Source organism: Scophthalmus maximus, chromosome 18 (assembly GCF_022379125.1).
Source record: "Scophthalmus maximus strain ysfricsl-2021 chromosome 18, ASM2237912v1, whole genome shotgun sequence".
In the NCBI taxonomy this organism is placed as follows: domain Eukaryota; kingdom Metazoa; phylum Chordata; class Actinopteri; order Pleuronectiformes; family Scophthalmidae; genus Scophthalmus; species Scophthalmus maximus.
The window spans coordinates 6,071,612-6,091,748 of NC_061532.1; the positions used below are offsets into that span (position 1 = coordinate 6,071,612).

General features: G+C 43.7%; 1 protein-coding gene and 1 non-coding gene across 18 annotated transcripts; both read right to left on the bottom strand.

Annotated features, from left to right (window-relative positions):
• Positions 1 to 1,984: 1,984 nt before the first annotated feature.
• Positions 1,985 to 19,791, bottom strand: zgc:153383 (uncharacterized protein LOC751751 homolog). Of its 17 annotated transcripts, none has more exons than XR_007030098.1 (9): positions 19,501 to 19,791; positions 19,000 to 19,206; positions 18,639 to 18,705; positions 17,937 to 18,053; positions 16,996 to 17,093; positions 16,747 to 16,911; positions 14,505 to 14,544; positions 2,359 to 2,381; positions 1,985 to 2,133 (listed from the first exon to the last, which is right to left on the bottom strand). XR_007030098.1 is itself a non-coding variant. In XM_047328702.1 (8 exons), exons 1-8 carry the CDS (start codon positions 19,567 to 19,569, stop codon positions 2,061 to 2,063), a joined length of 813 nt encoding a protein of 270 aa, XP_047184658.1. In that variant the 5' UTR covers positions 19,570 to 19,791; the 3' UTR covers positions 1,985 to 2,060. The 17 variants fall into 17 exon arrangements, 11 of the variants coding, with proteins under 11 accessions (XP_047184658.1, XP_047184657.1, XP_047184656.1 ...); XR_004786401.2 differs by having other exon boundaries at positions 1,985 to 2,103; positions 2,318 to 2,381; XR_007030099.1 differs by having other exon boundaries at positions 2,318 to 2,381.
• Positions 9,002 to 9,074, bottom strand: trnat-ugu. Its single transcript has one exon. It is a non-coding gene; the product is annotated as a tRNA-Thr (tRNA).
• Positions 19,792 to 20,137: the final 346 nt, after the last annotated feature.

A 20,137-nucleotide genomic window follows, 5' to 3' on the forward strand; every position in this document is an offset into this window, starting at 1 on the left:
AACCGCGGATCCCATTGTATACGCTCAATTCCCATTTCCTTGTTCCTGAAAAAGAACAAAAAGTGCTCTTGTCATACAGGGATTTTCCCCTCTGTCCCCAGGTAGCTAATACAGCTGAATAGAGGATGTCTGCTTCCTCTTTATGAGTAACTTACACATTCAGAGGATGACGTACACGGCTATCAGTGGTTTCACGATCAGCGACAGGCAGGGGTGTTATCTCGGGTCCGCGATGCCAACAGAGGTTATCTTATAATAGTTCCTCATATTCTATGGCAAAAAGTCCCCATTTTCGGTTGGCACGTCACTATACTATTTCAGAAAAGGTGCAGTCCGTGAAACTTTACATGAATGACACAATTACACGCCATGAATGCAACAATGTATTTTAATAGATGTTAATTGGCTGAAAAATTAACCACAAAATCCTGTATTGCAAAATGTTTGAGTTTTAAATATGGACTTTGCAACTCCAAAATGGGCACTGATTTTTGAAAATGATCACATTCTACATTCATTGTTTTGGAATTTGAATGGAGACATGACATTTTATAAAGATAATGATCTATGAAATGTATTTTTAAGGCTCAATTGGGTTGTTTCTGTCTAAGTAAAATAAATGATGGTTGAAAGGTTAAACGTTTGAATGCTTCTACGATACATTGTTAGATCATCTGCACTTCCTCTGCTTTGATATTTTTCAAACTACACAGCAAACCCCCCCACCCACGCCGATGCCCCTCCATCCTGATACCTCTCACTTTCCTCCCCCTTTCCTGTCTCCTTCGCCACAACTGTTCTCTCGCTCTCTCTCCTCCGGTGTCGGTTCTTACTGCATGAGAGCATGGCTCATTCATACTGTATCAGCTCACCATTTGCACACTTTATTCACATTTCAAACCAGAAAAGACCCCCGCCCTCAGCTCCAAGAGAAGAGGCGTGGGACTGTTCTCTGGATTACGCGGGGGGATCTCCACCATCTATGAAAATACTTTTTCACATTGCAAAGCCACAGGCTGTCAAATGTTTTCCAAGCACAGAAGTTTAGATGTTAGGCAATAAGGGAAACGTTCGAATGATGAGGCTTATGTTCTCTGAAAATCCTCCTCACCAAAAATGAGACACTCATAGTTTTGACTCATTTTTGAATGAATTTCTTTTCTTTCCATAACTCTCACCTTTTTTGATTTTGCGCATTTAAAACTTTTCAAATACATTTCTCGGAAACTGTATTTTTATTGTAAGAGTATGAAAAATGTAAAGCTGACTATAGAATTGACCTCGCTTCGGGCACAGAGTTTCTAAGAACCCAAATGCAGTGTGCAGCTTTCACAATCGGCTTATCTGAAGTGAATTCATGCAGATTGATGCAAGTCCACTGAACATGTGTGTGATTAAAAATGCTGCGGGCTCACTTCCTTTTACTTCTGGCGACTTCTTTAGAATGCGTATGTTGTTCCTTGTACACTATCTAGTGGTTTGTCGTGTTGCAAGCTCGCCAGTGGTGGTTGCCTCAGGCTGTGTTGCAATTATTTCTATGGAATCTGTTGGTGAATGCTTAAGGTTTTAGACTTGGACTTGTGATACCTATAATGTTGATAGAATGAAACAGAAGATTGTCATTTAGACCTGGCTGCATGGCGGTGAGACAAGCAGAGTGCGAATATCTTCAGGGTGTTGTGACACTGCAGTTTAAAACCAAACCACCCAGGTACTTTACAAAGATGAACATGGGTGCAGTAAGTGTGGTTTAAAGAGCGAGAGGAGACAATGTGGAAGCGCTTTTCATCCAAAACTAAGTCACACTTGGGGTTTATGTTGATAAGATTATGATAATGTGTTAAATTCTGTTGGTATAGAACCTGGAAAACATGGCCTTGCCTTTTTTACTCCAGCTTGTATTTATCTAAGGCTTAATTGAGTTGATCCACTTCAAGCAAGGTCAAGTCCGCTTTTGTATTTACAGAACAAACTCACCAGGAAATGTTGCTCTTGGCCTTTATTTTAAGCATATGCTGTCCATCTTCATCTCATGTACTGTTCAGGTCATATCTTTGCTTTCATGACTGTATTCCCCTCAGTGCCGCTCCAATGATCTTCCAGCTAAAGGCTGTGTTAAAGCCCATGAGGAGACTGGAGAACGGGAGAAACGAAACTCATTCTTTCACTTCAAATAGAAAGCAAAACACAATTCATCTCTTGCATAACTGGCTCCAATGTCAATCACTCACTCGCTGCGGATATAATATGCAAAATACAAGGTCAGAATTCTAATTTGTGTCAAAGAAAAGAAGGGCATAATACGAAAAAGGAATACAAATCATCATGAGATCAGATCACGGCCTGGCATTCACTTGCCATCTGGTCTGGATATCCTTTCTCTGGAAGAGAAGAAAACAACAAATTAATGCAAAGTGTATATGCATATGGAGACCATCGCGTGATCAGACTGCAATCAAATCCTCTAGACCACATTTGGAGGTGGTCACCTTGGAAAAGGTGGTTTTAAAATGTACAACACCTGTCCCTGATGTTGTTGACAAGTCTGCCTACCCCACCTAACTATTGAGATCCCCCAATATGCAAAGAATTGAGATAGTAAGAACATTTATTCATAGCAGGTGTGCATGCAGAAGACTAAAATATGGTGCTGTTCAAATAATGTATCAGATACAGGTCACATATCATCAAGGTGTAAATGGGACTTATATTTAGTGCTGGATCAAGTGTAAAACTGTTCGGGGTAATACAGCAATTTAATATCGCAGTTCCAAAACTTCGGGGGGGCAGATTTAAAATATAATCGTCAAAATCAATACATTTGGTCCCTTGTATGGGTTAGGGTTAGTAGCTCCAAAAATACTTTGTATATGTATCCATGATGCAACTCCGTAGTATCTTTCACGAGAGCACTTCTGCCTCCTAAATGACCACATCTTTTCAAAACCCACACCTCCAGCTTGTTACAAAGGCTTCTTTTTTTAAACACTGACACGTAGTTTTTTCCAGACTTTGGAAATCTGAGAAATACTCCTCATTACAAATAAACTGTATTCAACTGTGTGTCATGCGGTTTGACGTTGAACTGCTACAACCTTTTTTTGGTGCGCTATCATGTAAACCAGGAGTTTCACCTTGTGCCAAGAGTAATAATTCAAAGTACATTCCCCCATTGGCAACAGTTGTCTCTCCATGTTTCCTGTAAGAACATAGTCTATGAATTGCCTGTATGAACTGTGAGTAAGAGCTGGTCTTTCTGCGTGAACTATGCAAGAGCAGGTGTCTGAGCTAAAAGCGGAGAGCCAGCGATGACGGGGGGATATCTGTGGTTAAACCCATGTATTTTACTATGAATATACCTAGAAACTCCCCCCCTGAAAAAACCCTGTGCATTAAATCCTCGAGGCAGACGAAACACAAATGATATTTACAGAGTCTGAGTGCATAATGCACTTCCTGTCTGTGCGTTTGTTGCAATGAAATATGAAAATGTGTACAAAAAGGAACCCAAAAAAGCTGGATGTCAGAGTGGTGGGTGAGATCGAAAGCTTTTTAGGACAGCCGGCTTATGTCCACATACTTCCTCTTGTCCCTGGATATGACCTGTTGGATGGGATTCCATAGTTGAAAAAGCATTTCAGATGCACATTGCTCCAGTAGAACTGGGCCCTGAGCATAGAGTTAAAAGAGATGGAGAGTCGAACTAAGAAAAAAACAACTAAACGAATGGGGGCATTAAGAAACAATAACAGCCGTAACCATGTCTCACTCTGCTCCACCACAGGGCAGCAGGAAACCCCAAAAACCTCTTCTTCCTTTTCCAAGTATATTTCTGTATTTTGAGTTTTGAGAACCTCGCAGTGTTTCTCAGTTCACACCAGCAGGCGTATTCGGACAGGCCTTAACCGTCAGGTTCAACTGGTGAGCTCTGTCTGCCCTGCCTCATACCCTGGTCGTCCTCTGCCTCGTGCTGACCCATCTCATTATGTGCACCTTTAATGCCCATCATTTGATAGCTGTCTGCACACCAGACATGCAGGGCTTTACTAGTGCACTGGCAGCGATTGCTACTTTACTCCTTGTTCTCAGACCTTTAGTGTTTTTTTTGAGTTTGGTTTACTCAAACCAGAACAATGGATCACTCCCATGAGGCTATGGGGCGCATCAACTCAATTGGAGTTGTGCTATAGCAAAAGTTTAAACATCAAGCAGTTGCAATCGCAGTTGTGCCTCTGACCGCTCCAATGAATTTAAAGCTACTTTCAGACATGCACTGCGGTGGGGACGTTTTTTCCCTGAAATTGTCCGGAGGGGCTGTGTGTGAGGACACAAATGTCCGGAAGTGTTGTCCTGCCAGATCCTCGTAGGTTTTCGGGGAAACGTCCAAGGGATCCCATGTGAAAATACAGCAGGAGCATTCACGGCGAGTGTGTAGTCGTTTTTGATGACTGTAAACTAAAATACTGCCTTCCGTAGTGGAATTATCATCTTTCTGTCCTGCCTCCTTGACGCTCCACCCAGACACCGTAGAATTATCCGGAAACGTTCCCGTTGGTGTGAACGTGTCTGACAAACGTCCAGATGCAATTTTCCGTACATTTTATGGAGTTCATGTCTTAACGCAGCTTCAGCTTTCTTGAAGGTAATACATCAAGCTTATTTTGAGGTGCTAAACACTTTACTTTGTTCAGTAGTGGAATAGCGTGGAGCACCAAACTACTGTACTCTTCCTAACTGGTCTAAATGTTTATTGTTTTATTGTTGGGAGTTAGCTAGCATTAGTGTCTAGACTAGAGCACATTACATGTCGTCATCTGATCGACTGCTAATACAAAAATGACTGCGGCTTTAAGGGTTAATTTAGGAAAATACGACTACGATTAAGGAGCACGTTCCATAAATGTGCCACTTTTTATTATAAAAATGATAAATTAAGTGTTATTAAATTAGAGACAGGAGAGAATTATCCATGCACAGGGGGGTTGGCTGGTGCGAAACCTGGAAAAATCGCATCTGCAGATGTGTTTGGGGGCCGGCAGGTTCCTGCATAGTGGCTCCAGAGTGAAGTCAGTAATCTCCCGCTGGCTTAAGAGGAGAGGAAACACCCTGTGGCATTGCGGCCACGCCAACTTCACCATGCAGCGGCGGCCGAACCGACTGTGTCTTGGAGCATTACATACGTGATGATGAGAGAAATATCAAACTAAAAACAAAACACAAAAAAACAAATAATAATACTGTTGCGTTGCCAAATATTGAGCAATCGACCACAACCTAATAGACACACTTGTGGTTTGCTAGGAGGAAAACTGTGTAAGATCCAAGTCACCAAAAAGCATGACTCACATTTTGCACACTACCGTACGCCTAAAAAAATCCCCCCTTTCGGACACTTATGCGTTCATTAATCCAGTGTCCACTTTATCTGCAAATGGAAAACATTCCCTCATAGATCTCATTTGGTTATGATAGAAAGTTAGAACGGGATTGAAAATAAATAACCGCACTCAGCTGTGTGGTCATCGCAGGGAATGCTAGGGGAATTTGGAATGAGAAAACTGTGGGGTTTTTTTGTGTGTGTATGTGTGTGATCCCAAAATTATACAGTCTATATGACTGTATATTGGATGGTTATTCATGATGCTATTTAATGCTCTGGCAAAACATGAACCCTATGTGCAGATGTAATGATAGGAATTAAGAGAGAATATCTTGTATGTATCCCTTTCTCTTAAGCCCCATTGGTCTCTTCCTCCTTCTCCCATTCTCCTGCTTGTTCTTTCATGCTCCCTGACATACTGTGACAGAGATCTGCATCCAGGAAACCTAGCAGGGGTATAAGCTTACATGCAATGTCCACAGTCTCGGAAGATTTATGGCCTGCTCGAGGCTACGCTGGATCTTTAAAAAAAACTGCCCCACAACTGTAAATTTGACTTTCGTTTCAGCGGCGAGATGCGATGAAAAACACAGGAATGTGCTCACAGAGGGACTGCTAGAGTGGAATTTTTTTCGCTGGGAATTTCCCACTAGCGCCCGTTTGCGCATGCGCCACGGTGTCTCCCGGGCCTGTTGTCTCTGAAGGAGCATAAACAATTTCGACTGACTCAGGTGCACATTTCCCTTCTGACGGAGGAAGTACACAACGTGCATGTGTGACATACCAAAGATTTCTCCTCTGTTTGTCCTACTAGAGTTTAGTAATGGATTATTAATAGTAACCACTCCACTTTAAGGAGGACATGCTGTTCTCCCGATATGACAACATGCCTCTCAGACATGCATGCTCACTGGTTCACACTTCTTTTAAACTTCAATTGACCTGATCTGGAGTCGGTCTCAAGATGGGCCTTTTTGCACTGCGAAGCAAAAACGCGGTAGAAGGCTTGCTCTGTAAAAACGCCAATCAAGATTTAACCACGTGCAAAACGTGCACAACTGTCTATCTGCAAAAGTGCCTTTTTTTTGCAGAAGTGGCGGACTACTGCTGACCTCCAGTAGCACTGTTACTAAGAAGCCACATCTTTCCCTTCTGAAATCCCCCAAAACTTCCCCCTCCGCCAAATCTCTCCTCCCAGCTGCCAGGATAATGGTCTTTGCAGGCCTCCCATGCTACACGCCGCTGTGTGGACGGCCCCAGCCGGCGCAGCGGCCGCCCGGTGAGCGGCAGTTTACACCAGGCCGTGTGTTCCGCCTAATTGCTTTTCCAGGGTAGAGCGGAGGGCAGCGTAATGAAGACGAGACGCGGAGGGCTCAGAGGATGGAGGAGGAGGCGTGCGGGGAGGCTCTTCTGGCCCAGATGTGTGCAGTAGCAGTCGGCCAGGCGCACATCTGCAATCGTTTGAACGTACTTGGGGAATTCCTCTCTCTCGCGCTGTGCGTCTCCGTGTATACTGTTCCGCTAAATCCTCAACTCTGGACAATGAGTTGCTTGACTGCATCCCTCTCTGTTCTTCCTCTCATACCCCCCCGCCCCTCAGTGTCATGAGCTGTTTCCCCACACAGACAGACAAACAGGCTGGTCTGGTAGCGACATCAGAAGGCGTGGGATCCTTTTTGCGCTGACGAAATTTAAAGCGAAGATAAAAGAGCCCCGTCTCTCTCTGTCAATATACAGTACCGTGTGTGAGGCACAGACATAACAAGCACTTGGTCTTTACATGCACCTCACCACACGTGTCCCGACTATGACAAAAGGAAAAACGCAAAGAGATTTCAGCCACAAGTGGTCCATCAAAGCGGCGGACGGGAGACGGGCCCCTGCTCGCCTTCAAAAGCCTCCGACAACACGTCAATAGATATTTCATTTCAACAGCGGCGTTGAGTGGGATAAATTTAACAAAGGGGGCTAAAAATACCCTTTGTTTTGCTGCTGCGTGGGTTGGCCACGGCATAACAAAAGGAGGGAGTTTCCTCTGCTCCAGGATGTCGGGAGATTTCCTTGTGTGTGTGTGCGCAGCGTTTAGAGTTTGGGGACAAACTATTCTGATTGACAAACTGACCCGTGCTGGGACGTACCGCCAGCGCTTGAGCTGGCAGGTGGAGTTTTTTTGTCACTCTCAGTGCAAGTAAAGCCATTTTCACACGCAAACGTAACAACGCTTTTGTCCCGTAACGGACATTTGAGACAGGGGTTCTGTCGATGCCTTATTTAGCATGTAGATAACGAACAGAAAGCTACGCTATAAATACCAGGGTGTGTGTGTGTGTGTGTGTGTGTGTGTGTGTTCTCCTTTCAGGATTGGTCTAAATGTCTAATTACAGAAATGAAAAGTCTTATTGTGAAAAAAGGCTGTGTTGTGTTGTGCCTTCTCCAGACAATACAAAACTTTGTTCTACTTTTTCCGTATGATACTAATACCTCATTGGTTTAACTGTAGTAGCGGTTGGACTGGGAATTACAATAAAACTCAGCATTTTACATTTTTAAAATTCCATTTCAATCTGATATTTTCAAGGCTAAACAGATTTGCCTGTTGATTAACAAATCCAACCACAATGCAAATTGAAATTACTTTAACCTCCAGATGTAGTGGATGATCTGTCTATAATACTGTTAATTAAGAGTTGTCTTTCCATTGTTTTTTCATGAACGATCAAATAAGACACAATTCAAGGCACTACTCTGTCATATTATATTCTAACCCCAGCCGCAGAAAAAAAAACCCACAGACTGAGCTATTTATCACTGGCCTGAAAGTTGGGCTGACATAAATATATATATATATATATTTATATATATATACTGCTTCCTCCTTTCAATCGTACCTATGTACGATGTTGAGAACTTGAGTGACAGATGCGAAGGAAAGTACCGAAAGTTATACATTTTGGACCTCAGTGGCCGTGCAGCCCCGCACTCCACCCACGCAGGGAGATTATTCTGCAGAGGATGTCTCACTTCCATTCCGCTCTGACCGACGGTTACATAAGCCATTCTGAAAGAAAAAGGGAGCAGGCCTCCACCCTGCAGAACAATAACACCCGCGGACCTGTCAGAGTTTCTCAAACAAAGTCTAGAGGCCAAAATAATCGCACTCATTGCTACTTGTTCCGAGCGGATATTGTGTTTGAGTTGGAGTCCGGAGTTTGCGGCGTACATTGCACATTGCTCGATACCAGTCCACCATGTTTTTACTGACTCTCCTTTTAGGCTTCTGAATCAATGATTCCACAGGTTGAGAAAGTTTTGGATGCAGGGGCTGGACGGGGGCACACGGACACATTCACATGGCCATGTCTCTTGAGTACATCGTAGTTGTTGTGCATCTCTTTGTGGCCGAGTAGATACGCTTTTTTCTTAGATGATTTAACATCTCACTGTTCTTGTTCTATATCTCTATGTAGTAATTTCGGTGTCTGATTTTAGTCTTTCTGCGTTTCGCTGGAGTTTGTTTTGCATCTCTTTTTAGCCATTTTGAGCTTCGTAATAGACGGACAGATAGACAGGTACTTTATTGATCATAAGCTGGGAAATTCCGGGAAAGATTTCACCACATACAGGCCCCAGCGAGGATCAAAATCGCCACCCCTGGTTCACAAGACCAGTGCTCTAACCACTGAGCTATGGAGCCCGTTCTAAATAGCCTGTTCTAGTAGGTATTTGGCTCCAACCAAGATTCAGTTTTGATTTGGTTTAATATGTTATGGTTTGACTGATGGAAGCACCTAAAAAAAAAGTGTGAAATGAATATATGCACTATCTGTCCGGCTTTTGAATATCAGTCACTCATTTGAAGTGAGTAAATCTAAACAAATCTGATCAATTTCACACTGGGGCTTTTCACACACCGCTAACATCTGTCAATCGTGACTCCTGTCCAGATGAGGAGAAAGTCAGAAACTGTGAATAAAGACGCACCGTGTCCACCGGCCGATGGTTGACGGGAGCTTGAGTCATAATGTGTTTGACAATCACACAGAAAAGAGTGATAAGGGATGAGATAGTCGTCGTCAGGTGCATCTCCTGATCAAGGAACTGACTCATACGTTCCATTTACCTTGTGGACATGTTTTTTTTTTTTCTGCTGCTAGATGTACTTTTACTTGAAATGAAAGAATAGAGACCTCACTCAGTTTGAAAACTAACAGGTTTCCTGCTGTTTCTTGTGGACCAAGAATGATAAAATAGTTCCTTTTTTTTTTTTTAAAGGCAAGACAGACAGAACACTGGGAGTAAGACAAAAACTTTCTTCATATAATAAATGGATTCAATTTGAAAGAAAATAAAACACGCATTTCAAGAATCTGGTAATAAAAAAGTGTTGGTTCAGAAGAATATATCTAATAAATGTAATGAGCCCCTAAAGTCCCAAATGGTTATATATATTTTTTAATATTATGTGCACATGAGAAACAACTTCAAGATGATTTATTATGAATTAATTTGGGTCTCTAACAACTTCAGGTACCCACAGCCATTGTAGCTGATAAAGATAACGAGACATGTACTAAAAGAGAACAGGCTCAGACCAGACGGTGGAAGGACTATATGCAGATTTGATTGAGGCCGTGTCGGAACAATTACAGATGTGCTCCACCCTACAGTTGTGGGGCATGCCACTTCAGCTGGAGGAGCTGGATATATCCACGGGACAATGTGTGTTTCGCAGCTGTGTTCCTTGCGATGAAGATATATGGGATCTTTTTATGATGCTTGTGGAGGAACTGGGCTTTGCATGTTCCCAAGTAAGAGCCGTCTTGTAGCTGTAATGATCTATTTTGAAGGAATACCGTAAATTTACAACTAAGTGATGACTAGATGTATTTTTTTCTTAGTTTTTAGGCCAACGAGCCATGCCTTTCTCCCGTGTGTGCCATCAGTAGCACAGAAGACATTTTCAAATAGCATTAAATAGGCAACGTGAGGCCTATTAGGACATTTTAAGTGGGCCAGCAACCTGTCCAGGGTGTACACGGCTTCTAGCCCGAATGCCAACTGGGATTGTTTCCAGCCCCCGTATGGCGTTTTAAGGATAAAGGGGTAGAGATAATGAGTTGGTGGAATTTTAAAGTGCCCTAACAGCCACTGTGCATGGACATTATGCACTGTGAACTATAAAAACATATTCAATTCGATATATAAAAGCATTTCATCAAGTTATAAGATGAGACGATACACTACAATGAGGCTCCGGTTGCCAAACACTATCGTAGACGCAGACAAAAGTTAAGTGCATCAAAGGTTACGCCTGATCTCTCCTCTCAAGTAATTTCTTCTTGCTGTTTGCCGTAATGGCAGATCTAGAGGAGGATGGCTGAACACACAACTGTTAGTAGACTTCTTTAGAGAAGTTAGTAGATGGGCCCTCGATGCTTGCCAGACATATTTCGCTGGCAGCTGGTGTTGATCTCAAGCCCTGAGTGTGGATTTAATTGAACTTTTTCTGCTGTTTTCCCCCCCTCCCGAAACAAAACGGCAAGTCGATGAATGCACGAGCAGCTGGTTAAGTATGATGTCTGCTCGCGGGCCGTATTGTCTCAGCCGTGTTCTCGCTGAGGCGGCCACCTGTACCAGCAAACAGCTACTGCGATAGAAGGGAGCTTGTGCCAGGGGCTTTCCACAACCTTGTGTGCGCACGCGCGCGCGTGTGTGTGTGTGTGTGTGTGTGTACATGTGTGTGTAAAGTGCCTTTTTTTTTTGACAGTCAAGTGCATGTTTCTGCATTTGGGTGTGTGCATGTGTGATTGGATGTGTTGAGAGCAGACAGGCGCTGAGCGATTGAGTGAGTGAGTGAGTGAGTGAGGGAAGTACAAAAAGTCTGAGAACAACATGCAGAGGAGCTTTTGCAGGGATGGGGTGGAGGTCATTATTGCACCCATAGGGTGTTTTTGGTGCGTGCAAAAAAAAAGTGCTTTTGTGTGTATCAGAGAAATTAAAAGTGCGAGGCGGTAAATATGCACACTCATAAATGTTGATATTGTGGGCGGTCAAAAACTTAAATTTATGGCTGCTTCAAAGGATTTATTAATGAAGAAACACTTTGATGCCAAGCTCATAGTGTAGCATGTAAAACCTAAAGAGAAGGACGTCTCTGCCCCACAGCTACTGGAGTCAACACACACTCTTCCACCTTGCATATCCCCCCCCCCCCCCCCCCCCATCCCAAAGGGAGGCGGTAACAAAATAGCGTCCTATATCGCCAAAGTCACAATTCCTGCCGTTCCAGTGTCAGCGTTAGCTGCAGGGGCTTCGTCTCGGATGAGGACGGGCCCTCTGTGTTTTTTAAGCTCGCCCACGGTGGAAGCGGAGGCTAAGGGGGTGAGACAGGAGACCAAGCGGCGCTGGAAATCCCCTTCCCTCAGCAGGCCTGCCTTTCGCAGAGGACACACGGGGCCCAGCTGGGGCCCACATCAAAGGGGCTGCTGCTGTTCTCCCCGCCCCTCCCTCCTTCCGTCTCTCTATATGTCTCACTGTCCTGCTGTGTCTTTCTCACCTCGCGCTCTCTGTTTCCATTAATATACCTGTCGCCTTCACCACAGAGGAGCAGTTGTGCCCACTTTTTTTTGGTTGAAGCGTCTGCACCTCTAGGAAATTGAACCTTGTGGCATAAGTCGGACGGGTAACGGGTCACTCTGTCGGTCGTGTTGCATCCACAGCATAGAACTGCGCCTGTGTGTTCATCATTTCTCATGCTTTGTGAGTGACTAAACTGCACGTGCACCCTGATTAATCACAGAGTGGAGACGCATCAGCACACATATGGTGCTCAGGTGTGGTTCAATACTTTTATTTTTAGCACGTGTGGTCAGACGTACGGGCCATGAGTGAATCCGTAGTGAAAATGCTGGCTAAACTGGTCTCCCCAGAACACTCAACACCTCGTGCCCCCAGACCCACCCACCAGCACCACCACAAAAATGTCAGGTATGCCTCGAAGTCTCAGCCGACTCGAGGCCGGCGCCGGGACGCGCACAGGTGGGGGACTGGCACAGTGGAGTTGAGGGAAAGCTTGAGCACTCACACAGACAGACACACACATTTTTTTCATGGCTGCACCAGTAAACACTTAGTCACGAGGAAAGGGCATTGTGAATCGTCAACTCTGGATTTTCCCAGTTAATCACAGTTTGCCCGATGATGACTGTGCCTTCTCACGTCTTCCAGGAGGGGAGGCTCCTCTTCCCTGCCGCACCGCTGCACAGACCGTTAAATCAAAGCATGTGATGGACATGCATGACCAAACCTGCTTTCCATTCCAAATTTTAAAAAGACAAAAAAGCTTTATGTAATGATTGATTTCCATCCATCGTTGATTGACTCTTTCATGCAACCGGTCACTGAATATTTTCAAAAGACGTTACTGGTATCATGCACAATAGTAACCCCCAGCTAGTCTCTCCTGTAAGATGCAGTACTCCCCTCTATTGGGCTGAATAGGAACTCAATAATCTTGCCTCCGTCTATAGATATTTTGTCTACCAACGTGACACTGGTGAGTAACTACTGGATTAAGTAAAAAATAAATATTAACATATAGTACGACACAGTCTGAAGAAATATGCGCCTTCACAGACTAAAGAGTAGTGTATCTATACAGGGGATAAGGGAAAAGTAAATATAGATCATTAATGACGTGGAAATATTCACACAAATATTCATACATTATAATATTCCAGTGGTCTGTAAATTCTAATAACATGACAAAAAAGAAAATAGCTTCCAGTCTATCTATCTTCGTAAATAACTGAATTCACAGTTTGGCTCAGATTTGTTGAATTAATAATCATGTCAGTCTAAGCCCCACAGTCTTTATGGAATTGAATATACCTATAAGTACAGTTTTGAAATAGTAGGTGGTGTAAACATTTTTAGCCAATGCTTTTCACATGGAAGTCCTTCTTTTCTGGAAAATGTTATCTACCCACATTTTTTTTTCTCCTCATAATACATTTCTTTAGAACAACACAATCCGTGTTACTAAAAACTCAGTGGTGTGACAATTACAAAATTCTTTTCGCTACACGCTTATTGGATATTCACCGTCCTCTTTTTGGCCACAGGCCACTATAATTTCTCTCCTCTCCTCCTGTTTAAATCTGCAACTTCACCAGGAACGACCGGAGATGTAGTAACATAATAATCTGTGCCAATGACTTTAATAATTCCCGATTATCATTGCGCCCCTACTCGAACAGACTACATCCCATTTGCATGTGGAAACTGGCACCTCAAATGTGGGAGATTCTCTTTGAGAATCAAATTGCACGCAATGTGTGCAAGGAGAGGTAAAAATCCCATTTTAGCCTTAATATATGCGCACAACTGACTTGTCTACATAAATAATAAAGATTGATAACATGCCAGGAGCTTTTCTTCAATTAGTCTATTTCAACTGCAGCAAGGGAACTCGGCCTTGCCCTTTGACTCACTTTTCCATTCATGCTCTGAACAAAAAAGGTATTCATCTGTGCTACATCAGATCGGAAACGTACATTTAAAAAAAAAAGAAGCTGTCACCGTGTTTTTGAATGCTGCGCACCAGCATGACGAAACCAACAGCATGTGTGAAATGACTGTGAACCTGGCCGTCAGTGGGTGTTGTTGTCTGTCAGCTCTCTGTGTGGCCAGCCTGTGGAATGGACCGACTCCACTTTGTGACTAATAGAGATGAGCCGTCTCATCGTGGCACCGGCACATGATGACGCGGAGGATCATCCGCCGACAGGCCGAGTTGGCTTGGCTCGAAGGGACGCCACATGTCCAAATTTCCCATCCTGTCTAAGTGACCAATAGAACACAGAGACTTTTTTCCCCCCCAGGAAACAGCTATTATACTGAAATTGGAAACTTAGCCTTCCTGTCACGGTCGCTGACTAACATTTCCATCATAAGTCATTTAGTCTCTCATTAAGTCCTCAGAAGCTGGCGACGCGCCCAGTTTTCAGGCTCTCACACTCTGGAAATGTCATGAAAATGAGCAAAACCACTTTTATTACTCGTTAAAACCGAGACATGTTTTTAAATCCGAGGTGACGGCTCGTGGCTGTAACTTCATACTTACCAAAGGGTTGTGAGACGTATCCATCATCTCATCTCACGTTCTGTAATAAAGCCAACACGTGTATTTGCAGAAATATTGAATTATTCTAACTTCTTTCATTTCTAGAAATGTGTGTTTGTGTGGGAAATGGGTTGAAAATCTTGCACATAACCTTTTTCACGACTGTGGACATATTTCATGCAATACGGGCACTGTACAGACATACATTCACTATTGCTGTTACAATTCACACACTGTAACAGTAGTTTTCGACCATGTCAAGGGTCTAACTGACTCTAATATGCACTCCACTATTACACCCACCAGCTATTGCCTAGCATGTTGTCTAATGGTGAGGCTGAGTGTGACGTGTTGACTATAGCCAGAGGCAGCGAGGGGGCGTGGCCGCTGCTGCTGCCGCTGCTGCGGAGGTCGTCGGGCACCACAGGAACCCACTCTGTTCAGAGAATGGTGTCATTGTGCAGCCGAGTGGACGGGGTCTCTGACCTCAGAGCAGTCTGCGCACAGAACAACACTGGCCCTTTTGTCACAGGCGACATCCATCGGTCATATCACTCTCAGCGTGGCACTGCCACGGGTCTTTCGACAGGCAGACAACACTGATTTATGAGAATAACACAGATTTTTTTCCCCTTCCATTTGGACCCATTTAACCTGCTAGTCACTGAAATGAAACAGTGCCCCGCACCGAGGTCATTTAAAAAGTCAGACAGTAACTATGATTTTTATTCACATTTCATTACAGTGTTACTTAATCAAACCATAGAAAACATTCAGTACTTAAATGAAGTGCAGTCAGTTTGGTAAAATAAATACGTAAATATCAAAAATTGTAATAAAAACTGTTAAAAAATGTAAGTTTGCATGTCTGTATACAGACTTAGTGTAACAATGCTCCCTGCCGTCGTCAAAGGCCGACACACCGCATCTACTACTGTACGTGTCGCGTCTGTAGCAGATGGGGCAGACGAAAGAGCAACAGATAACGGAACGTCTGAACCCGTTTTTCATAGATTTTTTTTCAGACAAAATGTCAGTAATAACCAAGGATAAATCTGCTCAGTGCTTCCACAGACGTCGAGTGCAATACGATCTTAATCAACATTAATACGGACAACAGTTCAACGAGAAGGAGTGTCAAAATGGCCGCCTCTTTAGCGCAGCCATGCCGAGAACCGTACAGAGGGCACACCAATTTGAACAGACAATAAACAGTAAACATGTGTCAAACGCATCACATATTTTTGAAAAACTTAATCCAAAGCTGTGTGTACACGCAAAAACTATTCTTAGAGCCCAACAGATGTGGGTTTTAAGGGGTCCGATTTACGATATTAGGGAGTAATTTTTTTTCATACCAATGCATAAATTTTATTTTTTTTATGATTATTAAGATGTCGTTATCAAACCCTTACGACAAATAAGTGTAATTGAGGCTTTATAATTTACAGTTTACAGTTAAGGGTAAACATAAATAAACATTGTTTCTGCACCGTTTGTTCTTTGAAATAAAACTTTTCATATATCGACAAACACAAACGCATTAACTGAAATGTCTGCGACGGGTTCATATCGGACGATTTTATCGGCCAACCGATGCATCGATCAGGCTCTACCTATTTTACGTCCTTTAAACACTGTCAATCAATTTTTAAATAAATGTTTAGTCTAGATCTGGCACTGACTTGGCTGTATTGGTGATTTAGGCACAGTGTCCGGTCCATTGGAGGCACGGGGGAGCAACATCTAACCTCCACTCCGCAGCAAAGCGTTCAAGTCTGGGGAGGCTGCTGTGGCAACTGACAAAGTCACGAGTGTTGTGAATAATGTGGTAATGAGCCGACACGGTAAAAAAAAATGTATACAACATGATGAATGAGCAGATAAACTGGAACATTTTAGACGGTATGTTTTTCATATCCCACCTCTTGCTAGGTTTGCATGTATCCAAAGATTTTACTACATTATCATCCGGCGGTGACTTCATCAGTTGCCACACTGTTGCAAAGGGACACCTCCTGTAGTGGTCAGACGTTTCACCACTACCGTCGTTGCCGAACAACCACCATACAGCGGCACTGCCCGTCTAAAGCTGCGTCACACACAAACCAGGACGGTGCTTGGTGAAACAAGACAGTGGTCCTTCTTTAACAAACACACATTAAAGCTCAAGTGTCCTTTTTCCCGTGGACGGTTAGGTCGCCGTGACGATGGCAGGGACCACGATGGTGCTTGAGGGTACCTGATTTTCATCCTCGATCTGGTAGGCCACCTCGGGGTGAGCGGCGGACACCTCCGGTCGATCGGACACGGCGATCGGCTCGTCCTCGTCTCCCTGAGATTGTAGCTGGTCGAAAGAGCGCTCGGCTTCCTCTGACAAGCGGTTTTCCTCCTTCTCTTCCTCCCTCTGGGCGCAAGATGGAATTAAAATCAGTTGATTGACAAATTCAAAACCACAATAACATGCTCTCGGAACTTCACAGCAACACACCTCTTTCTTTATCCTGTAGTACTCATCGATGGCGTACTGATATTTGGCTGAAGTGATTCCAAAGAGGGAGGCCATCCTCTCCCCCAGGTAGTCGCATGCTGGAAAACAAAACGGAGAAATTGGATAAAACACGAGCATACACACCAACACTCTCTATGCAGGGCCCACTTTGGAATAACTGATGACAACAATTATAATTCAGTACAATAGAGGTAAACAATAGTCTCTTTTTTTTCATCTTTGTAAGACAGAACATATTCCAGTTCTCTGTGAGCTTCACAAATGCTGCTGCTTAATGTCAGCAGCATCAATAATTCATATTTTGTCTAAATTTAGTTGTTTTTGATGGAGTTTTCGATAATTCAAATAAATTGGAAAATATTAATAAATCTTTGTTTTGGGATTGATTGTTAACTCAAGAAATGTGTGCATATTTTTTAAATTAATGTAATCAATGGTAGCTTTGTTTTCAACTGGCTAAGTTATGTCTGGAGTCCTCAATAAAACATAAATCACATGCAGCATTTTCAGAAATGTGAGAGATGTACTTGATATGACACGAGTACAGTGATGATACCTGCAGGACTTGAGAAGTAAGACTATCTACAGACTTTATTAACTTTAATGACAGTCCTCTCCTACCCACGCGCTAATGTTCCACAAAAACAAGTTCACCCTGATTATATGTTGTCGCTCAATCCTGTGCTTAGATTGGTTAAATAAATACATACAAGTACAGTAATATTTTTCCCCTGTAACATGCCAGACTACAATCGGCTTGACCTAATGCATGCCCTTACTGCCATTTTAAGTAAACAAAGCTAACGAATAAAAATGGCAGGGTTAGGCACTTGCTAGTAAAAATCTGTGCTGATAATCACAGATGACACAGAAGCGTCTAAGTGTGTGGAAGTATTTTGGCCTTCACGCCTTGTACCAACCTGTAGCAACAACAACCTCGACCGTCTGCCTTTTCCACACACGGTGCTGTTGTCTGGCAGCGCACGGGGGAAATGTTATCACTGTAGGGAAGGGTGAGAGACTTTCTCCCACCAGCTCTGGCGGATGACATCAAAACTGTATCTCAGACTGTACCGGTTGTATTTGAATTGTGTGTTAGGTTTGAACTTGTCTTTTTGAAGAAAGCTACACAAGCCTCATAAAGGCCTTTTTAAACACAGAGGCAGTTCTCAACAAGATCAGTGGAAGTTTAAAATAAGTAATTGGTAAGGGATTAGATCATCCATTTATTTGAGATAGTAACGTGTTGGTGATCTTTTTTTTGTTAAACTAAAATGAACGAGTACACAACAGCTATGAGCTCATGAGCCATTTTCAGCCCATGTGGCCCCTCAAGTTGTGTACAGATGATTCTTTTTTGATTCTGACATACTGTAGCTACAATGACGAGCGGAAGTTATCTTTCTATTTTTGTGATGACCAAAAAAATGATGTCTTTCGGTGATCTTATCCTCCTATTCATAGTCTTACTCTGAATGCAGCATGAGGTGATCTCATGAGGCCAGCAGCTCCATGACATCAGCAGCAGATGTTGAGCACAGAGATAGCTGACTTTGACTCACTGACCTTGCGTCGCAATGCTGGCCCTATAAGGGGCCCCGGGTTGTGAATAAACAACAAACCTGAGACGGTGGATGTGGCAGCTCTCCACATGTGGAACCAGAAGTAGGGACCCCAGGTCATCTTAGACTGCAACACACACACACACACAGACACAGACACACACACAGACACACAGACACACACACACACACACACACACACACAAAAAGCAAAGTCACTGTGATTCTCTCGTGCTGGTAAAGGACTGCATTTGTGCCACTGCTGCTTCTCACTTGAATTATTCAGCCAGAAAACAAAAAATGCCTTTGTCACTCTCACACACAAGGCTTCCTCCATCATTTCCCCATGTCCTCACTTGGCTCTTTGTGCCCAACGCACACGCACAGATTCCCCCAGCCCACCGCCGCCCCCGGTCCTCACCCTCACCGCATCGCCCGGCGAGGACAGCAGGTCCTTCCTCTCGGGCTCCCCGTCCTCCTCGTCGGTGCTGTACTCCTCCATGGTCTCCCCGCTGGAGAAGTGGATGATCCTGCGGGGCACCTTCTCCCTCTGCTGCGGCTCCTCGCCCCGCTCCCGCTCCCCCAGCTCCACGCTCTCAAAGTCCTTGCCCGGCTTTGGACCCTGAGTCTGGGGGAGGCGTCCACAGGCAAGGAAGACAGGGTGAATTAGTGAGGGGCCTGTTTTGTCTGGGGGTCATTGAATGCAACCTCAATGCAGGATTTAAAAACAAACAAAACACTGTTGCAAGGCTGTGGCCATGGGATTAAATAAATAAACTAATATATACTTCCATTTCTAGTATGACATCATCAGGGATGGCTGTCAAGTGTCAGCAGGCTACGGGAAACATTAAACCACACGCAGGACACAAAGATCGACAAACTGTGGGGGAGCATAGCAGAGAGAGATCCGTTCACCCACCTGCTCCACGGCCATGTTCTGTCCTATCGACACGTTCACGTTGGTGAGGTACAGAGATATATCGGCCATCGTCACCGTCTCCTCTGTATCTTGGATGCTGCTGCTGCTGCTGCTGCGCCAACAACAACGTCTCCGCTCCGCACGGCCACAACCGGAAGTGTCGTTCTTCCCCGCTACGCTCCTTGCGTAACGTCCATGGCGACACGACGCAGACACAACACAACGCAAACACAGCGTAGGGATTGTACGTAATACTTCTACTTCTTCTTCTTCTTCTTCTTCTTCTTCTTCTTCTTCTTCTTCTTCTTCTTCCTTTTTTTTGGCGGTTGGCAACCAGCGTTATGGCGCACTACCGCCACCTACTGTGTTGAAGTGTGAGCCACAGTTTTCTACCCAGAACGAGAACCAAAACAACCAAAACAAAAATTAAAATAAATACATAAAAAATGTAGCTGTTGAATGAATAAATAAATAATTAAATTCTTTGCACAAGTCTTGTCTACTACAAATAATGGAACAGACTTTTTATCTTTCCTTTCACTTAAATATTAGAGTTATATGTTCATATTTAATTGACTTTTTTTTGCTATCGACTTCATACATACTGAATCAGAAATATATCAAATCTACACATTTG